This window comes from Podarcis melisellensis (genome assembly GCF_964234715.1).
Source record: "Podarcis melisellensis genome assembly, chromosome: 8".
NCBI lineage: Eukaryota > Metazoa > Chordata > Lepidosauria > Squamata > Lacertidae > Podarcis > Podarcis melisellensis.
This window is the reverse complement of record NC_138540.1, coordinates 63701359-63724427: the sequence shown is the minus strand read 5'-3', so window position 1 is coordinate 63724427 and position 23069 is coordinate 63701359. Positions and strand designations below refer to the sequence as shown.

The window sequence follows — 23069 nt, the reverse complement described above, 5'->3', positions numbered from 1 at the left end:
TATAAGGTACTATAATTTAAAACCAGGTTCTTCACAAAGGAACTACAGCTTAGCACTCAAAATACAAACCATTGTGAATAAGCATTCTTCTCAAACATTTACATGCTTTATACAAGATCTGGTACTTGAAGTTTCTGCAAGGACTGGGTTATGGAGATAAGGACAAGCCATGTTATTCTGTTTCCAGTCACCTCCTGTATGGTAACTTCACTATGACAACTACAGCAACTAGATGTATTGCTTTATAAACACCAAACAAGTGCAACCAGAGAGCCTCACAAATCCAAGCCTTGTTCGCTGAAGACACTCAGACAACGAATAGCTTCAGTCATGACTAATTTAGATGCTGCAGGTGAGCAAAGTGTAATAGGCTTTTCCTCCATCAATGTCAGGAATGGATGTCAAAAGGTGAAAAAATTCCAAGCCAGACCTTAAAGCCTGGCTCCTTCCTCCAGAAGTCCTGACCTGGAACTTGAGGCACTTCAGGTGACAGTACCTTCTCAACTATGGCTATTTAGTATACCAATACTGTCTCAACTGCCCACTGAAAGATTAGCTGGTGCCATGGGCTCTCCTGCTCAGTTTTCAAAGAAGAGCCAGCCAGTTTATACAAGTGCTCCACTTTTCATCAATTCACATAAGATGAACAGCCAAGTAAGTTTCCAGCCTGCCCAAACGGTGTTTGCTGCCACTTCTAATGTATACACACTGGGAAAACTTACCCTTTCCTTGGCAGCTGCAAGACAAAGCAAGAACATAAGCCAACTTTGGCCAATAGTGCTTATGCCAAGATCTACACAGTCAGAAAAAGATCACAGTTGTAGAAGCTTGGTGCAAACATAATGTACTATCGGCTGCATACTTCAGAAGTAAGTTATCTGCATATAGACGTGTGCAAACCAATCAGGAGACCTTTCTACATAGCCCAGGTGTATGTTAAGACTTACTGAAGCCAATGGAACTACTCATGAGTGACTTTGCAGAAGTTGCCCACATCTGGGATGCCCACCAAAAATAAAGAATTTATGCAGGAGCGAATAGACAAATCCTGTCACTGACATTTGTACAAGCATCACATATGGCACTCTGAACATTCCTTCAAAACAGAGCAGCACCTTTGCCCACCTTGCCTTCATGAATGTCTGGGACGTATGTGAGAAGTTGGGTTCTTTCCTACTGTTTCTGCTGATACTGAAGTGTGGCTGAAATGTCAATACCAAATACCAAATGACACCAACCAAGTGTACCTGCATGACTGACAGAACAGAGCTGTATTTTCTCCCCTTGTCTGGATAATGGCACTTGACCTAGTCAGCTACTTGCAGCTGTGCCCACTGAGGTCCAAATCCTTCATAAATTGTATCTTCTTTTGAACTTCAACATAACAATATATTCTCCAATTCTCCAATATATTACCAATTGCATTTGTTATAACAATAAATCCCAGAATCATGGAAGAAACACCAAGAGAGGAAATAAGCAGTGTGTTTTTCATTTCTAGCATTGCTGTCAGAAGATAATCTCATCAAGAGGTCTGGCTTGCCATCAAAATAATCCCATTAGGCACCGTCCTCATGCCAGGTGCAGCTCTCTCACTAAAGCATAATCTTGTACAAAAAATGCTTTACCTGACTGAGAAATGGTTAGGAAACACAAGCAGGTTGTCACATATTTGGGAGTGACAAGCATCAAGCCCAGGCCTTGAGTGGCCATACTTGAATCTTAACTAGAGGAGTAGGCTCTACAGCTCACAAGTGTGGAAGGTGGAACCTGAACAGTAGCAGGCGGAGGTTCCTGCATTTATACCAGGCCTGGGCAACCCAGAGACTTTTGTGCTGCCTGCCTATTGAAGAGCCCAGGATTGCTCTCTTGTATCTTGTTTTATGTGGTGGACAGTGATTTGGACTTGCAATTAAATCTGTTCAGCCAAGAACTTATTAGACCCTTTGGTATTCTCCTGGATTAGAGAATGATCTACCTTCACAAGGCTGTGATATGGACAATAGCCATCCAGGCTGCAATACTGGAAGGGCAATACTGGAATTTAGTTTTTCAGCAACAGGCTACAGGAAAATATTTGCCGCATATTCATTATATGCAAGCCTTTAATTCTACAAGGTTCTATTTAGGTGTTTTAAATATCCCTGCTAGACATTGGAAGCAACTCTGCTTTATCAATTATACATGCACTTTTGCTAGGAAGCTCTTAGGGAATGAAATCTATTAACTGCTTCTGTTTAATCAGCACTAAGATGCAAATATTTGCACTGCAAGTTAACATGGACTTCAGGCAGACCAGAGGCACTGACTGAAGGCACAAACTTAAGTTATTAATTACCGCAGACCACCAATGTAAGTGCTATAAGCAATGCTGCATTTCAACTATGCATCTAGTTTGCTTTGCAAACATGGTCTAGAGCAGGAAGAGGCCATGAATTATAGCAGCACCAGTGTAAATATTTTTCTTTCACAGGCACTACTGAAATTGCAATGATTATGCTTAACCACTTTGTTGGAAACTAGCAACTTCCATCTGTTTTGGTCCCCTAGAGATATAATCCACTAAAAAAATCTAGTTGGTTTGTAGACCAGCTTTTTATAAATTCTGTTCAAGGTTTACTTAACGTGTTCATTCCCGAGTTTAAGCCTGGCTGCTGCTGTTCTTTGTGTGCCGATCACACTGATACAGGCATTTAAACATAGGTATTAGTACAGATTCCCGATGAAATAAACTGTTTGCTTAGGATAGATTCAATCCATGGCATTGTATACATGTATAATTAAGTTGATCTTGAACTTGGCTTAGAACACTTGTAACAATTTCCTTTGAACACTCGAATGGCTACATTTGAACAATCATGTCTCAGCTTAATAAACAAAGATATGCACAAATTTCATTTATTTCAAAAATGTTTTATACTACTCTTCAGCCAGAGGCTAGCAGAGCAGCTTATAAACCATTAAAATGTATTCAAGCTTGAAATTATCAACACAAAGAGAAAATGGATTGGGAAGATGAAACCTGAATTTGCTTGTTTTCATGTTCTTAGTTACAAGTTGTTCTAATGACCAGCTGTTTGTTAATTCAAGGAGATGAGACACAGGTGCCAGAAGCTGCTGGTCTCTCAGCTGCACTGATGTAGTGGCCCTGACTCACTTCTCCTCCCTCCTCTGCTACAGCCTGATGTAATGACTATTGGGTCCAGACATAGCATCCAGACATAGCTATTTGCTCCTCCTTGCTCCTGCAAGTAAGGAACCAGGAAGCCTCTATTAACCATAGCTTCCTGATGTATCTGAACCAGGAACTATGGACAATGACTTCCAACAATCCAAAATATGGAAGCCAACTTTAAACCTCCACATGCAGCTGCTGGGTGACCTTGGGCCAGTCACAATTCTGTGAAGTCTCTCAGCCCCACTCACCTCACAGAGTGTTTGTTGGGGAGGAGGAAGGGAAAGGAGAATGTTAGCCGCTTTGAGACTCCTTAAAGGGAGTGAAAGGCAGGATATCAAATCCAAACCATGGCTCCTTATTCTGGCCTGTTTGAAAGCTATAAACCATGGTTACTAGTTCACATGCATCAGGAAGCTGTGGTCAACTGAATTCTTGGCTTGTTTCCACACTCATGCAAGAGAGAAAAGTAAAGCACCTGCATTAAACTAATGCATTTCCAACCTTAAGCTAAGATTTGCATCAATCCGAATACAGTCATTGCCAAATTCTTCATATGGGCCAGTCCAGGTAATGTGTCACAGAAGATTCAAACAATCCATAGCTTATTGGAAATTATGAGAACACTCATTCCTTCAGCTGACTCTTCTCATAGCTAGTATGATCAAAGCTGCTTTCACAACGTTCTATTCAAATTTTAAAAATCATTGCCCAGCCCCTGAAAAGTCATGAGACGAGCCTAGACATGTAGTTAAAGAAGGCTAATGAGAGGATATTCCTGTTTTCAATACATTATCACTTTTCCACAATAGAAGGGATGTAAAAGATGTGATCCTCCAGTCCCTGGATTCCTCAGGGCTGGTACATCCCCGATGACAATATGGGTGTGGAACAGATTGTGCGACAAGGCTCTTGTTTACAAGTCAAAAGCTCTCAAAACTCCAAAATATGTGTCTTCATATTTAAAAAGAACCATGCCTTTTAAAATAATCCCATGTAGCTCCTTATTATTCCCCCCCCAAAAAAAAAACCAGCATTGCAGAAGTAGAAGCAAGAAATCAAGCAAACACTTTTTACACTATCTCTAACAGCAACTGAGTAATGGGCTATTCATAGCTTGTATGAAGTAGTATTTCAAAAGAAAATGACTTCATCCAGATTCAGTCAAGTTGCCACCTCTTATTCCCAGCTCAAGACTTCTGCTCTGAGTGAGAGGGAGCTAAGAATGAGTATTACAGAAGCAGGGAAGAATGCAGAAAACAGGAAGATTTTATTATTGGAGCACTTGGAAACACCTCTTGCTTTGAAAAATACACTTCTCATAATAAAAAAGTTTTAGTGAATGTTAAGGCCAGAGTATCTGGTAAAACCGAACAAGGCAAGGTTGAGACCAAAGCACACTCCCCAAAGGCCATTTTTATATATCATTTCATGTACTCTCGACCCTACTGGAAACCAGAAATGTTTATGTTTTTATTTATGGAACCAAGTCTTTATCCTCTCTGAAATAATGTCCACTATTAACTTGTTATAGGGAAATGAACAGGAAACAGAAGAATGAAATTGAATGGAAAGAAGGAAGATTTGCATCTATAACTTAACTTTGCAACAGCGAAGTCTCTTTCAGAATATTGCACATAGTGATCAACACATCATAAAAATTGGAAGTAGTTTGCAGATTATGACATATGTGATTTAGCTGGTTCCTAAGTCTACAGCTACAGAATCTTTGAAAAGAAGTAGGTAGGGTAGTGCCTGGATGGGCTAGCTGCAGGGGGGGGATGGGACCTCCCTCTGTAAAAAAGCTAACAAGACAATAGGATCTTCAAATTGGAGATCATCATGTATGATGCGAAGGATGCCCAAAATCAAACAAGGAAAGAGGACTGAATATACAAACCAAGTACAGTGGTACCTCGGGTTACATACGCTTCAGGTTACGTATGCTTCAGGTTACAGACTCCGCTAACCCAGAAATAGTACCTCAGGTTAAGAATTTTGCTTCAGGATAAGAACAGAAATTGCACAGCGGTGGCAGCAGCAGGAGGCTCCATTAGCTAAAGTGGTGCTTCAGGTTAGGAACAGTTTCAGGTTAAGAACGGACCTCCAGAACGAATTAAGTACATAACCAGAGGTACCACTAGACAACCTTCAGGGGATATATGGGTTAGACTGGAAGACAACTAAGGATTAGCTGAGGAATGTTGGGATGGAAGGACGCATGTCACAAAATCAAAAGACCTGCAGGGGAAAAGCTTTCCGACCCCATCACCAAACTGAAAAATTGCACGACAGAATTGTATTTTTATGAAGAATGTGCAGCAGAACCCACAGAGAAAGAGGGATATGAGAAGTCAGTGTCAGGCTGATCAGTACCCATGCTATTTATATAGTTCTAGTCTTCATTTCTATAATAAAGTATGGAATAATCTGTATCTAGCCAACAGGTTTAAAGGCACAGAAATGAAGAGATGACTGTGTGGAAGGGCGAGGAGAATCTGTCCATACAACACACATTGCTTTGCTACTTACACAATTTCCTTGTCTTATACTCAACCCACGGAACACTTCCTTGGAAGTTAAGCCCCGCTGAGTTCACTGGGAATTATTTCCAAAGACCCACGCACAGAACCAGACTGCCCCTCCCCAAACTTCAGCTCTGGACACAGCCTCTCCTGGAGAGGGAACGCCATAGGGAAATGCTGAGATTGAGAACTGCTGTGGGGTATTGCAGAAAGCAAAGTCGACTCCCTCAACGAGAAAAAGAGAGGGAGCGGCCCCCACCATGGACTAAAAGCCAGCTGCTCAGCCCCCACTCCCTTGCCTCAGAGATCTTCAACGGGCTCTTTCGCCGAGAAGCTGAAGGTTAAGACCAAGGATGAGAACAAGAAATGACACATCCGAGGCACCTCGCGCTATTTCTGTTCCCAGGCACCAAATTTGCATGCGGCTTCTACTGCCATAATGTTTTGTAAGCTGCTTTGAGAGTCCCCCGGGGATTATTAAATAATAGAGTGGACCCAGGAGCGTGCATGAGAAATACCATGGCGATGTGGAGTAAGGCGAGTCAAGTCGACTCCCTCAATAAGGAGCAGGGATGAAGCACACACTACCCGACGGGGGGGGGGCTGCTTAATAAAGGCTGGGGGGGAGGGAAGCACACCACCCCCAAGGAGACCTTTTACCTTGACGAAGAGCTCGATGAGAGGCTGCTTGTCGCCCTCTTCCTTCACCCCGTTGACCGGCACCGAGAGCGCCATGCTCTGTCCTCTTCGCTCGGCCACCCGCTCTGCGTGGAGACTGACCGGCGGCGACGCCCTGCGAGCAAGCGAGAAAACTCCTCCCTTCACTCACTCAGCCGGTCCTTCGCCCGCCTGCCCGTCTGGCTCCCCTCACGGCTTGTGCGAGCGCGCCGGCGAGTGCGAGGGAGGGAGGGAGGGAGCGCCCCGCGGATTCCGCGCTTTCTCTCTCTCTCCCTGCCTCCTGGGCTTCAGCGCCGTCGAACAAGGCGGGACCGCGACTGAGGAGCCGTTTCGAGAGACGCCGCCTATTTATACTAAGGGGCGGGGATTGAGCCGCGAAAGGGGCGTGGCAGACCGCCGGGAGGGGTGCAGGGAGCAAGCGAGGAAACAAACAGCGACGGATGAAGGTTGGGAAGACACCGCCTAATAATATTTGTCGGGTGCCAGGGCGGGGCCTGTGCGGCGAAGGAGGCGTGGCTTAGGACATCAACCCGCCCCCGGCGGCAAAGAGGCGGGACTCTGACGATAGAGAAGCACCTTATGATCCTATGGACGTGGGTGTGGCCAGAGCAGGGTGGGCGTGTTTTAGGGGAAAGAGGGGGCGTGACTGTAGTGGGGAGACTCCCCGACTAAACCCAGGCGAGGGGAAAGAGGGGGTGTGGCTTGACTTTGTTGTGCGCGCGCGCTGCTGAGCAGGGGGAGCGTTTGTCATGGCTGGTGATAGGGAGGGTTACGATGCGAAGGAGCGAGGGCTGTGGTGCGGGTGAAGGTCTCCTTGCATGAAACTCAGGAACAAGTTTCTAGTCCACGTGTTTGTCTATTCATACCCTTCCGTTTTAATGTATAACTTGGCACAAGGGAGGGTGTTTGAAAAAGGGTCAGAGGCTGCCAGCTCTGCAGGCAAGTGGTGACATAACTGGACTCCTGAGCCCCACAGGGGTGCCGAAGAAAGAATGTAGTTGGTCAAGGGAGCCATGGACTCAAAAAGGTTGAAAACCTCTGCCTTAAGGACAGGACTATGCCCTAAGTGTAGAATAGGTTTTTAAAGATAATTGTGAGTTATGTTTAGCAAATACAGCTGCATGCACATGCTCCAGCTGTTCCGATTTTCCAGGCACAATCCCTATTTTCTGGTCCTTTTTCCCTGGTAGAATGCTGTCCTTTTTCTTTCCTTCTTTCTTTCCTTGTTTCTTTTTGAAAACACTTGTTCTCAGCTTGATCTGTAAATGTTATCATTCTGAAGGGTTCAGCTACCACTCCAGCATCTCTGGAGCTTAGACCTCAGAGTAGGACATGGGTGTTTAAGACAGTAATCTTTTGCATTAGGAAGAAAGAAACATGGCGCATTTGTGAAACTTGACATCTGCTTTGGGATATTCAGATAAAGGGCAGTATACAAATTTAATAATGATGATGATGAATTGTTTCTTTATTAATGTACATTAATTCCACTCTATTTAGCCTACTTGAGCATAACTAAGATTGAATACAATTATTTGTGTCAGTTTGGATACAATTTCAGAGGGAGTAGGATCACATATGAGTGACAAATAATATTTTGATTGACTTGCAACCACTATAGTGTCCCATTCCATCTTTGATGTTCACTCGCTGCCCCCTGACTGTTCATGGATGCCATCCCACAAACCTTATAAATCTGCTAGCAAATTTAACCATAGCAGTATCAAGCCTTAGCATCTCAACCCATTCTCATGAACCATGCTCATACCACACCCAGTGCTAATTTGGGAGTATGACTTTTGCTTTTCTATTTTGAATAAAAGCAAAATCTTTTATTTCCCTACATAAGGGAGGGACAAGCATAGACCGCCAGAGCAAGCTGGCTGGTGCAGTGCCCAATGACCTAATGTCTGGGACCAGCCACCGCATGGGCCTGTGCTTGAAAAGAAGGCGGGCAGGAAACCAACTTCCTCCTGTGTCTCCTTCATCCCACAGCAGGATTTGAGGCTGAAAATTGCTCAGAGCAGCTGCTGTAATACCTGTGAGATGAGCAAATCCTTCCCTATGCAATCCAATTTGATTAGTGCTGGACTCAGTAGCAAAACAGTAACTGCTTTTCGTTCACAACCCTATACTGAAAGTATGACTGTCAGTTTCAGTTTCTTGCTATTTCTCATTTTTCTAAGCTTAAGTTCAGTTCTCCACATTTTGGCAACCAACTCTTGAGTTGTGAAACTTCTATTTCAATCAAAATATTTATTTTAAAAGGCCCTGTGGACAGGCAGAGAAATACCTACAGTATGTGCACACTCACAATGTACCTCAACTTTCCAGGACTCAGGGAAAGCAGAGAAATACTAGTTGTGGGGAGCAAACAACAGCCAGCGTGATACATCCCATCATGCACCACCCACTAGTGTGAACAGGAACCATTGAACTGGAGTTCAATTGAAAGTGCACAAGTGTAGAAAAAGTGGACAAAAGCACACACTGAAAAATAGGATCAGTGTGACCCACATACATGTTAACAGGCAGGTGTATATACACTCTGAATTATTTCCCTGCTTTTAAGAACGATCCGTTTAGTGTTGGCATACCAAGTGGCTACCAGCCAGATTATTTCTGGCCAGCTGTATAAGCTCTCCACCCACTTTCTCTGACATCCGCTGAGCTCTTTTCTTGTTATCAGCCTGACCTTTTCTTTTTCAACGGATCCACTCTCCAGCCCTTGCACTCTAAAGCAGCAGCATGGGGGAGGGCGGGCAGTGCTGACTTTCTCCAACATGAAACTTAACAAAAATGTGGAATCTAGATTTCAAGTGTGATCTCGGCCAGGGTTGGGCAGAAGTTAAGAATAGTCTCCAAGACTCTCTGGTGTTCTAGGGGCTCAGGCCTTCCACAGAAGTTGAATCTCCAGGCTCTGCTCCACAGCTGTAGGCCTATGCAGAGCAGGCTCTACCATTAGGCAGAGTGAAGTAAACGCCTCGGGTGGTAAATGATTGAGGACAATGGTGGTGCTTATTCCTTACTGTTAGAGGACAGCCTCTCATACACCCCTAAACAGCCTGGTGCCCTCAGATGCAGTGGGGGACATTGTTCCAATTGTATAGATCGAATAGCACCATCTTGTCCTTGCCTTAGGCAGCAAAATGTCTTGTGCCAGGCAGACATTTAATAAGCCCTTAATTTCAGCGCAGGGCCCCAGCCACCTGTCAAATTCGGCTCACAAGTCTAGATCTTGATAAGGATATGGTCTAAGGAGTCAACCCCACTGGTTCTACCTCCATTATCATAGGAAGTGCACCTCTGAAGACTACTTGCTGGGAATCCCAAGTGCAGGAAGCACTGTTGTACTCACATCCTACTTGAGGGCTTCACTTCATAGGCATCTGGTTGGCTACTATGAAACAAAATGCTGGAGTAGGTGGGCCCTTGTTTCCAGCAGGGTTCATCTCATATTTTTATTATCTCAAAGGGCGCAAGGCCCCCTCTCCAAGAAGGGTCAATAAATCTTTGACCTGGCAGCATTCATAATACAAGTACTTATTCATGTTGAAGCTCCTGAATTCCATGAACAAAGACTGCAAGCAAATAAATGAGTTTTCATTGCAGCTGGACTTTGAACTATCAGTGCTGCACCACGGACACATATGGCTATCCTTAGAGCAGCCTTCCCCAACCTGATGACCTCTATATTATGTGAACTACAACTCCCATTATCCCATTATCTTTGGCTTTGCTGGCTAGGGCTGATGGGAGTAGGAGTCCAACAGTATCCAGCAGGCACCATGCTGGGGAAAGCGTTGATGCCATTGTTGCATCCCACAGGGAGCAAGGCAGAGTTAAACATGTGTTTTTCAGCTCAGCAACCTATTGTACTCAAGGAGATGTAGACACAAAGAGAGTATTGTTCTTTAGGGGCATGGGGCCCTGGCATCAAGGCCCAGCAGGAGCTCCCAGCTGATGGAAGCATTAATGCAGGCCTGCCTCTTCCCCTAGCAAATCCCACTGTCCTGAATAATTTGTCTGGGAAATCTTTGCATTAAATGTGAAGGAGGCATATAGGCTTATACGACATGCTTAGCTTCTCCCATCTTGCTGTGCCCCTTGAGGCCCAAGTCTGTTGCAAATGCCTCTGCAATGCTGTCAGTCTCTGTATTTACCATGGACAGTCCTCGGTTTTAGGCTCTTATCCTTCACAAGTTACCACTCCCATTTTGTGGGATTTTGCCTTTTGTGAAAAATTTAACAATGTCTTTAAGGGGGGGGGGAGCTTGGAATAAACCCTGCATACCCCTGAAGTTCAATCAGCCTTGACTAGGAACTGAGCCTTGAATGTGGAAAGCCAGCCCTGCCCTGTGGAACTCCCTGCCAATAGAGGCTCAGCAGGAATTGTCTAGCCTTTCATACAGGCCAGGGGTTCTCAAATTATAATCTGGGGACCTCTGATGGTCTGCAAGCTTCATTCGGCTAGTTTGTAGGCTTGTCTTTGAAGAACACTTAAAATCTGAATTCTATTGAATTCAAATTGTAATAAAATACCATGTAAGAAATAAAAGAAGCAATTAAAATGCCATTTAAAATAGTGTAGCCTATAGCACAGCACATTACAATTGCTACAGCAATGGAGACAAATTCAGTAGTCCTGTAAGACCCTCAACAATTTTTAAGTGGCCTGCAAGCTGTATGAGGAGTTTGGGAACCATTGTTTTAGATGTCACCTGAAAACTAGGTTATTCAGTCAGGCCTTTGAAATGTGAAATTTGTTTTTCCCAACTGGTATTTCTAGATGTTGTTCTTATTGATTGCTATAATTTTCTGTGTTGTATAGGTACCACCTTGCTGCATTTTTTGAATAACAGTGTGGTTTGTAAACATATTTTTTTTAATTACTATATAAAATACTTCTCAAGAATAATCCCATGGGGTCTTTTGCTCCCTAAATATCCTGAGCCAAATGAAACTGAGGCTTGAAGTGAGAGGCTTACTGATAACAGTGTGTGTGTGTGTGTGTGTGTGTGTGTGTGAGAGAGAGAGAGAGAGAGAGAGAGAGAGAGAGAGAGAGAGTGTGAAATAGAGAACTGGCATGAGGTAATTCTTTGGCAAATGCCTCTCTCCCCTTCTCTCTCCCTCCTATCTAGTCTTCCTGTCCCCATCTGCCAACATCGCATTGTCTACAGCATTTGGGACTCTTGTCTCTCTTGACAGTAACGGAGTTGACATTTCCAGCTGCAGCGTTCGCTGCCAGGCCCTCCACAAGTGAGCTCATAATAGCAGAATTCAAAAAAACACAAAGATGGCTGTCTTCAACGCAGCATTTCGAAGTGATGTCACAGGCTAGGCCTACAACCAGGGGATCACGACTCACACCAAGGCCTGCTTTTGCATATTTCTCCTCAGAGGAGCAAATCACTAGTTAGCTGCAGCACAGTTTCCAGCACCCCCCTCCCCAACTTTCCATTTTAATCACGGGTCTTTGTTTTCACCCATTAACAAAAGAAAATACAAAGAGCTCCCTGATTATTATTTATACCCCACTACTACTACCAGCACCTTATGATTCCTGGCAACTGGCATTCAGAAACATACTGCTTCTCTGACCATGGAGACAGAAGTTTAGATATAATGGCCAGCAGCAGTCATCAGGCCTCTCCATGAATTTGTCTAGTCTTCTTTTGAAGCCATTGAAGCTGGTGGCCATCACTGCCTTCCAGCTGCCATCCGCTATCTGCCTTTCCCCCCCTCTCTGTGCCACTTCTGGTCTCTCCTTTCTGCAGCCCCCTGCATTGTTCTCTCTCCATCCTCTTTGTCTGCATTTCATTGTAAGCAAGGCCAGGGCCAGCCTTTCTACGTAGCAGGGGGAAACAACGTGCTTTCTTGTGTCTCCACACAAGCAAAGGTCTGCACCCCAGCCTGCTACCCCGCCAGTATTTTCTTCCCCTCTTCTTTCTTCAGCCTCTCTTTATTGCCTCAATTTGTCTCTCTTCCCTCTCATTGCTATTACCTCTTGCTGAGTTAAGTGCAAAGGCATACAAGGCTTTTCACGTGGTGAGGGAGTCTCAGAAGAGCTGTGGGGCATGTCTGGCTGGCAAAAACAGACTAGAAGATCTGTCAACTCCAACACACACACCCCTGAATCAAAGAGAAGAGGCATGAAAAGATGGAAGCATCCTCTCCCCTTCACGTTTGATGGATTTGGGTTGGGTGGGCCTTAGCTGCCAGTTTCCCACAGAAGTAGGGAAAAGGTGCAAATAATAGGTATCTGGGAATCCCCTAGAGAGCTGCAAATCATTGTGGGGGAGCACAGTTGACCCACGAGAGCTGTCCATTGGAGTGTCAACTGAGCAAGTGTTCACAATACTTGGCATATTTTAATTCAAAAATATTTTGGGGTCTGAGTTGCCCCATTTTAATAACAACGACTCAGGGCAGCTGATAAAGAGCTATCAAAAATATAAATAGGTACCAATGCTGGTTCTCAAACCTCAGCTTAACTATCTAACTTTGTAGTGGTTCACGGTTTTCTGATAAATGGAAGAAGAGGGCAAAGAGGTAAATTTGCAAGGTCTTCTCTCTTTGGCAATCACCCGTAGTTGAGTAAGACTGCCTTCCATGAATATGGTCTTAACGAGGGGTAGGCAACCTAAGGCTCATGGGCCACAAGTGGCCCACGAGGGTTGTTTAACCGGTCCCCAAACCACCCCCGAAACGCCCGCACGGCGAGTCACCGCGCGCTATGCTAAACCGGCACAGAGTGGTGCGGGGACTTGCTTTCGCGGTGCCAGAAATCGTGTCTTCACCAACACTAACACTGGAAATTGCGTCTGTGCAGACACCAACGCCAGAAATCGTGCTCACACATGCTCACACGCACGCAAAATCGGCCCACAGAGGGATCTCCACTGGAGTGAACCGGCCCAGGTGAGGTAAACCTTGCTGACCCCTGGACAGTATGTTCATGGGTGGCTATGGAGGCCAATTCTGGATCCGCACATCGTCTCACAGTGGGGACATAGATTTCCAGGTGGGAGTTGATCACGGTGAAGATTTTTGCAAGGCAGGCATTATGAAGCTTGTGTCATGGAAAAGTCGTTGTGCACATTCTGCAAAAGCAGAGTTATGAAATGCAGTTGGACCCATTTTGGCTTTTAGGACAACCCACATGCCTCACAGCAACTGAGACTGTAAACCAAGCCTAAGCAGGAGTAACTGAAACCACTGCATATCACTTCCCAGTTTAGCCCTGTATCCACTTCTAGGCCTGCACTCTTAATACCCTATCAAAAGTAGCTTTGGCATGAAACTGCTACGAATGACAAGGAGGGCCAATTTAAAGAGATAGCGCTATGGTGTGCAAAACAAGTTTCAAGACTGAGCTTCAGCTCAAGTTATGTCCTGGTCTTCATTCCACAGACATACATATCACATCCACACACAAGTAACCATTACCCAGAGTATCCAGCCTTGGTGCAAATTATGCCTGTTCTGCTCCCAATCCCTACACAGAAAAATGATCAGCCAGACTTCAGAATGAGGATGGTTTGATTGAAATGGACCCCTCAGGCCCTCCGCCCCATTACCTGCTTAAGGTTACTTTTGCCCTCCAGCTTACTCAATTATTCATGGCATCTCCTGGCAACTTGGAAGCATCAACAGAGCTAATCTTGCACACAAGAGAGCGGTCCCATTCTCTACCGCTGAGCTACAACATCTCCCTGGTAGCATAAATGGTGTTTGTATCAGCCTCAATGGACCTGGGCATTCACATCACATCTGCACATGCATTTTAAGCCTTTGGCATAGCCCTCTAATCTCCATATCCTACTCACCTACTGCAACTGAACCTGTAACCAAGTCTAGGCAAGTCTAAGCAAAGACACAGCCACCCCCACCCCACCCACCTCCAGTAATATTATTATTCTTAAAGTGACTGATATAGTATATCTTGAAGGCATAAGGGGGGAGGATGTTCTACAAAATGCTATTGTTCGTAGCAGTCTTAAAGTAAGTCATTCATAATAAAAGTAATTCAGTAGCTAGCTATAAAGAGAGGAAATGAATCAGAAAGATCTAGCTCTAGTTTCTTTTTGCTGCTCATGCACTTTGTGTAACAATATAATCTCATTTTGTGTCACCTGGTGATGGTGCATGAAGGACCAAGGAAGAGCATCTCACAAGTGATCAAAGAGTTGTGTGTGTGTGTGTGTGTGTGTGTGATGTTTTAGTCAAATAAACTTCCCCCCTCAGGCAAATGGTGACTCCAATCACATGAGTTGGCAAACCACTCACTGAATGAAAAATGCAAAAGACAAGCTTGATGAATATTTAATGGGAGTAAAATCCCATTTTTCCAGGAGTGCCACAGAAGAGGGTGATGGGCGGCGGCGGGGGGGGGGGGGCTTATAGCCATATTAGGAATAAGCTGTGGGTCTTTAAAGTTAAACAGTGTATACCATTAAACTTTAAACAGTATTTTTTGTAGATGTTTGCTTTCTGACAAATGATTGCCTGGGGATTACCTGTCCTATGGGTAGGGATGAGTGACTCTGTCAGCTTCAGTTCCTCTCAGGTTCTTGTTTTTCCAGATTTAAGTTCAATTCTCCACATTTCCAGATCACATCAGTCTGCAATCCGTTTTTAAAAGCCTCATGAAAATTCACAGCATTTGAATGCTGATTTCTCCAAATAATTAGGTAGGTTTGCCTTTGTGTGCAAACTGAAGCAATTTTTTCTCCCATCGCCAGCTAGGGGTGTGGTATGTGAGGTCTATTGTGAGGTATTCTTAAAATAAAAACTTGGAGCCCCATATATATTAAGTATAATAGAAAAATCACCACCCGACCCCACCCCCAACTCACCTTTCCCCCCCTCCACCTCTTTCCCCCTTTTCTTCCTAATGTCTCAACAAATGAAACTGATCTGTAAAAAATGTTACTGGGGGGAGAGAGAGAGAGAGAGATAGAGAGAGAGACATTGCACATACTTTTGTAAACCAATAAAATCTAAAAAAAAAACACATAATAAAATAAAAACTTGTTTTTTTTCTGGAAATTATGCTGCTTTTAACAGATCTTTATTGTATTTTATTTTCATTTGCAATGTTTAGAAGGGGTTGTTTTTTCCATATTTACTTTAATATGTATAAAAATTCAAATGCCCAAACCATTTCATAATACAGCTATATTACAGTATTTTAAACATACACTCAAACATATGTTCTCTCACTTGTTTTACACTGTTGGGGCTTATAAAAATAAATAATCCACACCAACACTTGATATTCCTAATTCTCTTTTCACATGAATTGTTAACAGACTCCATTTATCTAATTGCCTTTGATAGTTGTCACTATTCTTTTAGCATGGTTGTTAATTTAATCAGGCTTAACTGCCACCAAATATTTCTAGCAAGATCTTGGTTGGTTGTTTGCAGGCACTACCCCAAAGCATTGGGATATTATAATATCGCAGTGGCTCAGATACATAGGATCTGGATTTTGTAGGGTTCTATTCTTAACATAGTTTAATGAGCAGTCAGAGGGTCAAATGGAATTTGGGGCTTCCTGACCCTTGGCTAACTACGGTAACTAATAAAGGCTGCTTGCAGAGGGCTTTGAAATTCATCATGTAACCCTGCAGGGCCCTGTACAGCCCTGGAGTAGTTGGACCTTCAGCCTGATACAGTACGACTCTCCTGTTTTTATCCAGGGGCAGCAGAGAGGGCAGCAGACCTTACCCCAAGCAGCCATATGCTTACACTCCTCTAGAGGAAAGGAGGGCACAGTGCACCAGAAGTTCAGAGTGATCATCAGACCAAGTGGAAAAAATGGCATTTATTCATAGGGCTTGCATTTCTAGCCCAGTTTCAGCTCAAGGGCCGCATTCTCTTCTGGGCAACCGTTCGGGGGCCACATACTAAAGCAGGTGGAGTAATGCGTGTAAATCTTGCCTTCGTATGGTTGGGTGGTTTCTACTCACATTCACTCACCTTTCTCTGCCCTCCAAGCAAGCAGAAGGCATTATCAGAGTTCAAGGACATACTGCAGCCAAACAAAAACACTCAAAGAGGGGTGTGAAGCAGGACTGGTGATGCGTGGGGCCTGGGAAGAGTTCTGAGGGCCAAACGGAGGGTATTTGAGAGCCACAGTGCGTGCCTAGGACTGGGCCCCCCACCCCTGCTGCAGAACCACAAATTCAACTTCTCACCAGGTTGGGCCAAGAGGTTTGGCAGCCTAAGGCATCCCACCCACTCTGTCCTGCATTCTGCATACAGAAGCCAGTTGGACTGGCAGCTGAATCTTACTCCCACATCAACAATGGGACAGCCTCCTGCTCCGACCGCACCTGAGGAAAGCAGACTATCTTGGGAGGTGGAAAACAGGCCATGTGGCACACTCTGTCTTCTAACAGAAGGGCTCAGAAGGAGTGGCTGGGGACTTCCACTGCTGCTTCCTGGGGTGGCAGGTGGCCTCACTGCAGTTAATTGTAGGGTTGGCCCCTGTCAGCCAAATTATAGTGGGGCAAAGTGCTGTGAAAAAACCTCCACCCCAGTTGCATTTCCTCATTTCTCAACCTCCAAAAGCCGGTTTTAACAATGCTTCTGAAACTTGCTCAGGAAGAGAGCATCTCCAATTAGTTTCTGTTAATTGGTTTCTGCTTCTTCTGCAGAGGGCACTGACACTTCTCAAAGGTCCTCTTGTTATTTTATTGCTTTATATCTGGGGGTCACCAATGTGGCATTTGTGCCCACCGGGGCCTTCCACATGTCTTAAGGTGATGTGCAAAATAAATTCAGCTAAGGAACATTTAAAAAACAACTTTAAAAGTGACAGCAGCTAGATTCTTAAACAATACAAAGTAGACGCCTTTGGCAAAGACCTGTTCACTCAAATATGGAAGCTGGTCGAAACAAAAATGTCAAAACAACTCTCCACCCCAATCTCTGAGCGGTGTAAGAATCCTGGGGTTTCAGGTGCTTACCCAGGGTTTGTGTTTCATTTTGGGAGTGAAGCACAGCAGAGACTGTGGTGTCTTTACGATATATGGTTTCTTTACACATTTATACAACCTGACCCCACAGTGGAGGGGTTCACAGCATTAACACCCCAAAATAATCTTGTTTCTCCCATAGCTGCAGCCTTAGATTCAAACAGTAATCAATCATTGTTCCCCCACTCTGCTTTCCATCTTCCTGCTTTGCTTCTAGTTCACATCACAACAAACTCTGCTCTAAAATGCAGGCTTTGTGTTTCTAACTAAGAGTTGAAGGGAGGGCCCATTTGTTTTCTGACTCAAAGCTCCCTTTCCCTTGTTTTCTCAGTGTCATCTTTAGTGGGTCATTATTACCAGGCTGGATCCAGGAACAAGATTGATGAGATTTTATTGGGTTACAAAAGTATGTGCATTGTTTCTGTTTTCAGGTCATAGAGTCTTTTCTACAGATCAGTTGCATTCAATGTGAGACATTAATGTTGTATACAGTATATGGTGGGGGGAGAAGAGAGGTGGAGAGAGAGAGTCCAACAAGATGACAACAAGAACCCACCGAAAGCATACAAATATGGCCAACATGACCCAACAACCCACCCCCCTCATACATGCAAACAAATCTCACTGCAATCAACCAAAGGCAACCAACCATGACCTGGGCTCCCCCACAACCAATCCCAGGCATTTATATGGAGGTGGGTGACGCTCTCCCAAAGGATGGGGAATTCAAATGCTCTAATCAGGCAGCCTGAAAGAGCCCCACCCACAGGTTGATCTGGCATGTAGCAATCTTCACATACCTCAATTAATAATGTGCAGGAACATTGGGGGCAGAGGGGTGGGCGGCTCAACTTTGGAGGTGGAGTGATGTAGATGTTGGTGCTGAGAGGGATAGGAAATACCTAGACATGTTTCTTTGGCAAGAGGCTTCCTAGGAAGCCAGGAGGCAGGCTGAAGTTATGTCACCCCAAATATAAAAGGGCCTTTTCAGGTGTGACGACTTCTTCTTCTTCTTCTTCTTCTTCTTCTTCTTCTTCTTCTTCTTCTTCTTCTTCTTCTTCTTCTTCTTCTTCTTGCCTTTGAAATGCCCCTTCCAAGAAAAACCCATTTGGCCTCCTCATTTCTTATTTTTCAGCACCTGGTAACAAATTTGCATGTTGCTGTTGGCCTATTGTTTGTTACTACAGTGGTACCTCGGGTTACAGGTGCTTCAGGTTACATACGCTTCAGGTTACAGACTCCGCTAACCCAGAAATAGTACCTCGGGTTAACAACTTTGCTTCAGGATGAGAACAGAAATCGTGCCCCGGCGGCGAGGCGGCAGCAGGAGGCCCCATTAGCTAAAGTGGTGCTTCAGGTTAAGAACAGTTTCAGGTTAAGAACGGACCTCTGGAATGAATTAAGTTCTTAACCCGAGGTACCACTGTATTTGCTTTTGTAGTTTTTTGCTATCTTCTCACTAGTTTTACTTCATTACTTTTCACTATTGGGTTGTTGTTTTTGATGGGTCCCCTCTGCCCTGCTCTTATTGTTTTAGAATTGCTTAAATTTACTTAAGCGTTGTTGGTAGCTACTTCAGCTTGTTGGCAAAGGAAACCGGAATGCACGTTCTCTGAAAAAAAAGTTTGCCTCTGATTTATTAGATCACACTTTATAAGTGTTTGGCTTCTTTCACCCAGTGCCTTTTGCCATTTAACTACTCATGCCTCTGGAGATGTTGCTGGACTGCAACTCCTAGCTAGCTGTCAGTTCTGGTCACAAAGCTTATGAGCAGAATACCTAAAAGATCCCCTCACCCATCAAGAGGGCTTCCTGCAGATACCATCTCATCAGGAGGTCTGCTCCAAAATGGTTTCTGTTGACACTGAGACATTTTATGGGAAGCAGTCATGAATGGAATCAAAGAAATGTTAGGAATACATTCTTCACGGAACAGAGTAATAATTCCTTTAAACTTTAAAAAGCGTTCCAGAAGTTTCATTATGTGGGAGTGGCACTCCAGGCTTAATTGGTGTCAGTTGGAGATGCAATTTCAGCACAAGGAAAGCACACATACATGCTGAGTTTATACCGTGCTGGAGAGATATATGTATATATTTTAGAAGAGAAATGCTTGTGCAACCAGTCAAGCAAAAAGGAAGCTCTTGACTGAGGACTTTGTCTGTGACTACTGTTCCTGTCATCTGCCACCAGGGAAATACTCTGCTATAAACAGTAAGATGAGGTTTTACTGAGGTGCCACCACAAAAGCAGAAAGCGCAGCAGAAGTGTGTGGGTGGTAACCTCTAATAAGAAATACCTGACCATTGGCCACGCTGGCTGCGGCTGATGGGAATTGGACTCCAACAACATCTGGACGGCTTTAGGTTCCCCATTCCTGGTTTAGAACAATGTGCTGGCGTGTTACACTAGCATAGATGGACACACAATAACCACCAACTTTCAGGTGTGGGCCTTTAATCTCAAATAATGCATTATGTACTTGTATGTATGCCGTTATTTCTGCTGGGCAGCTGGCTCCCTCCTGAGAAGAATTCAGGTCCTACAGTGAAAAACCTTTTTAAATTCTTAAAAAGAAACCAAAACATCTGAATAACAGCAATTCTTTCCAACCTTGATCCATTCATGAGCTCTATATTTAGTTGTACTTAACGTAGCCCTAGTTTAAGTTGGAACTCCAGCCAACCTTCAGTAGGGCTAGACCATTGCACAGTCGGTGGGTTCTGATTAAATAAAAGCAGAAAGAAAATAAGTTTGACTCACACCAGCAGCACTTAAAAGCAATCCCCAGGCATCCTCCATATAACTAGGTTTTGAGTGTTCAAGTAGCTTTACGGAGGAAGGTTTTCTTTTCAATCTACAATGCCCTAATAGTCAGGAGAGAAACAGAGCTTTTCAGCTACAAAAATGAGCAAGAAAACATAGAATCAAATCTTTTGATTTGTGCCTGAAAGTTCATGGTGGTATGCAAGTGACTAAAGGCCCATATAGCTCAGAGAGCAGCTTTTCTTATGACACTAATAGCCAACGATATCCATTAAGATATGCTGAGAGCTGCACTGGTTGTCAAGTTGCTTCCGGAACAGGTTCAATATTCTAAGGTTAATTCACAAAGGAACCAAAACACCTGGGCCCCAAAATACCTTAAGGACCATCTGATTCCTTATGTTCCACCCTGATCACTGCGGTATTCTGATGGAGCACTTCTTGGGGTTCCCTATATCCCCGAGTTTCAGCCAGCCTTTAATAGGGATCACGCCTTTAAGGTGGCAGGTCCTACCCTGTGGAACTCCCTGCCAGTAGTGTCAACAGGAATCCTCCTGGCCTTCTTTTAGACATCTCCAAAAAACCTCTTACTTAGACAGGCCTTTGAAATGAGGGTTTTGTTTTTACCAACTAATATTTATGGATTATTTGTGGCTGCTGGCTGCCGTTTTTGTACGGTGCCTTGTGGTTGTTTACAAAAGCACCATCTGGTATTGCATGTTTATAGTGCATTCAAATCATTGTTTCTTTACTAATGTAGCCGAGTCCCTTGTTGGAATAAAATACAACTCAAAACAAAAAAGCTGTCGGTCCCTAGCAGGCCTCCCAAGCCAGCTTAGCCTTCCGAGGCCAGGGGCAACTGTACATAGGCTGCCTGCCCCTGCCCCTGCCCTCCTGCATGTGTTCCTCTCCACATGCTGTTCATCACTCAAGGCCTTGGTCCAGATTCTCCAGCTCTTGAGGTGTGACAGGCTGTGATGAGTAGAATTTCCCATTGTATTACTCACTTTGTGGAATGTCCCTAGTGTCGAGGTACAGATCTCATGTGTTTCATTTGTTGTGGCTACTGACGTTTCCTTTATGGATCACTGCTTTATGAATGGCTTCTGTTGTTTTTCAATTGATTTATGGAATTGCATTGCTAACTGATGTTTTCTGATTGCAATTCAATATACATTATAGAAGTGCTGGATTGTGGCCACCACTTTAGTCATAGTAACTTAAATCCAGTAATTTAAATGGGTCTACTCCAAGTGGAACTTATTTGGAAGACTGTTTTATATACCAGAAGCTGTACATTCAGTGTTGTGAGCCCAATTCTGTGGAACTCCCTTCCAGTCAAGATTAGGAAGGCATCCTCCTTGCTGGACTTCATGTATATGACAAGGAATTTTTACTTCAGCAGGTATTTTCAGGCAAGAGCTTGGATTCATGTTCAGTTTTACACTTGATCTTTTTATTGTTTTATTCTCTATGGTTTTTTATGTACACTGTTTAGAGATGCTAATATTAAGCTTCAAATAAATGCCTTCCATATGTAAATAATAATAATAATTTATCTCCTCAAACTTGCTGCTTGATCCATCTTGCCCTCTGGTGGTCTTCAGCTGCCACCGCAAGCCAAACGAGTGAAGAACTTGCAGCAAATGGCCTGCCAGACACCATCAGTTTAAAGATGCTGGTGCAAAATAGTCCTTGGAACATGCCAGGTCCCACCACAAAAGCAAGAAAAAACACAAAACATCACACCCTGCAACACGAGCCAGTCTGTTGGGCCTATCATTTATTAGTACCATGTCAAATCTGAGCAAAGACTTATTTGGGAAGCATTGACTTTTTAAGTGTCTGGGATCCAGCTGGTATGCGGTTTTTCAATATACTGTCATTGTTTACATGAAGCTCTTATAACCAAGTGGCTACATACCTGGACCTGGGTTCTGAAGATGGGATATGTGTGAATACTCAATATTTAAGTACCCCCATGGTCCTCACACACTTCCAGATTATTTATCCTGTTCATTACTGCTTGGGTTGTTTTTATTACATTTATATCCTGCCAAGCTCAAGGTGGCATACACACTCTTCCTCCTCCCCATTTAATTCCCTACAACAACCCTGTGAGGTAGGTTAGGCTGAGAGGCGGTGACTGACCCAAGGTTACCCAGTGTACTTCATGGATGAGTAGGGATTCAACCTCTGGTCTCCCAGGTGGTTCGAGTCCAGCACTCAGACCATCTTTTTCCACATTAAAACAAAAGTGAGTTGTAGTATGCCTGGTATAGTAAGTGAAACTCACAGAAACTCTACAATCATGAAACTTTAATATGTTGTTAATCATTATAGATGTAAGAAGGGGAACGAGCCTGCGCACATGCCGGCTCTACTTTTTCATCTATACCCTTCCGGTTGTGAATGGAACTGGTATACTAGAGACTGAAGTGTAGCACAGCCAGAAGACGAGCAGGAGGTGGTGAGGAAAGGACTGCCAAGTGGCTCTGTGCAATGATCTCCAGGTTTGGGCATGGCTTAGAAGAAGAAAGCCAGAACGCCTGGCTCCCCACTCTCCTAGATCCATGTTTAATGCAAATTTGAAGCCTCTTTACCCAGGCAGTGTAATAAATGGGAGTAGAAACAAGGATGAGTTTTAATGAAAAGAAAATGGCAGAGCTATGGCAATAGAGGGTGGGGAAGAGCCTGAATGAATTCTCTTCAAGAACTCTTCCTGCCCGTGAATTTTAAAACAGTGGCATGTTTATAGCTCTGACTGTTGTGAAGAGGAACTGCCCATTGGATAGAGAGGAAATTCTGCTCATGGAAAATGGTATGCATCTGAAGACGCCCCTCTGTTAGAGGGGCAATACCCACACTCACGGGAACTCTATTGCTCTAAACAAGAGGCAGCATCTGCAAAAGGCTCCATTGAACGAAGGCAAAATG

General features: G+C 44.1%; 1 protein-coding gene across 1 annotated transcript in view; it reads right to left on the bottom strand.

Annotated features, from left to right (window-relative positions):
- CLIC4 (chloride intracellular channel 4) overlaps positions 1-6713 on the bottom strand; it is a 47052-nt gene extending 40339 nt beyond the window's left edge. The window contains exon 1 of the mRNA XM_081921535.1: positions 6361-6713. Coding sequence (XP_081777661.1) covers positions 6361-6435 — 75 coding nt within the window. The 5' untranslated portion in view covers positions 6436-6713. The remainder of the gene's footprint in view (positions 1-6360) is intronic.
- Positions 6714-23069: the final 16356 nt, after the last annotated feature.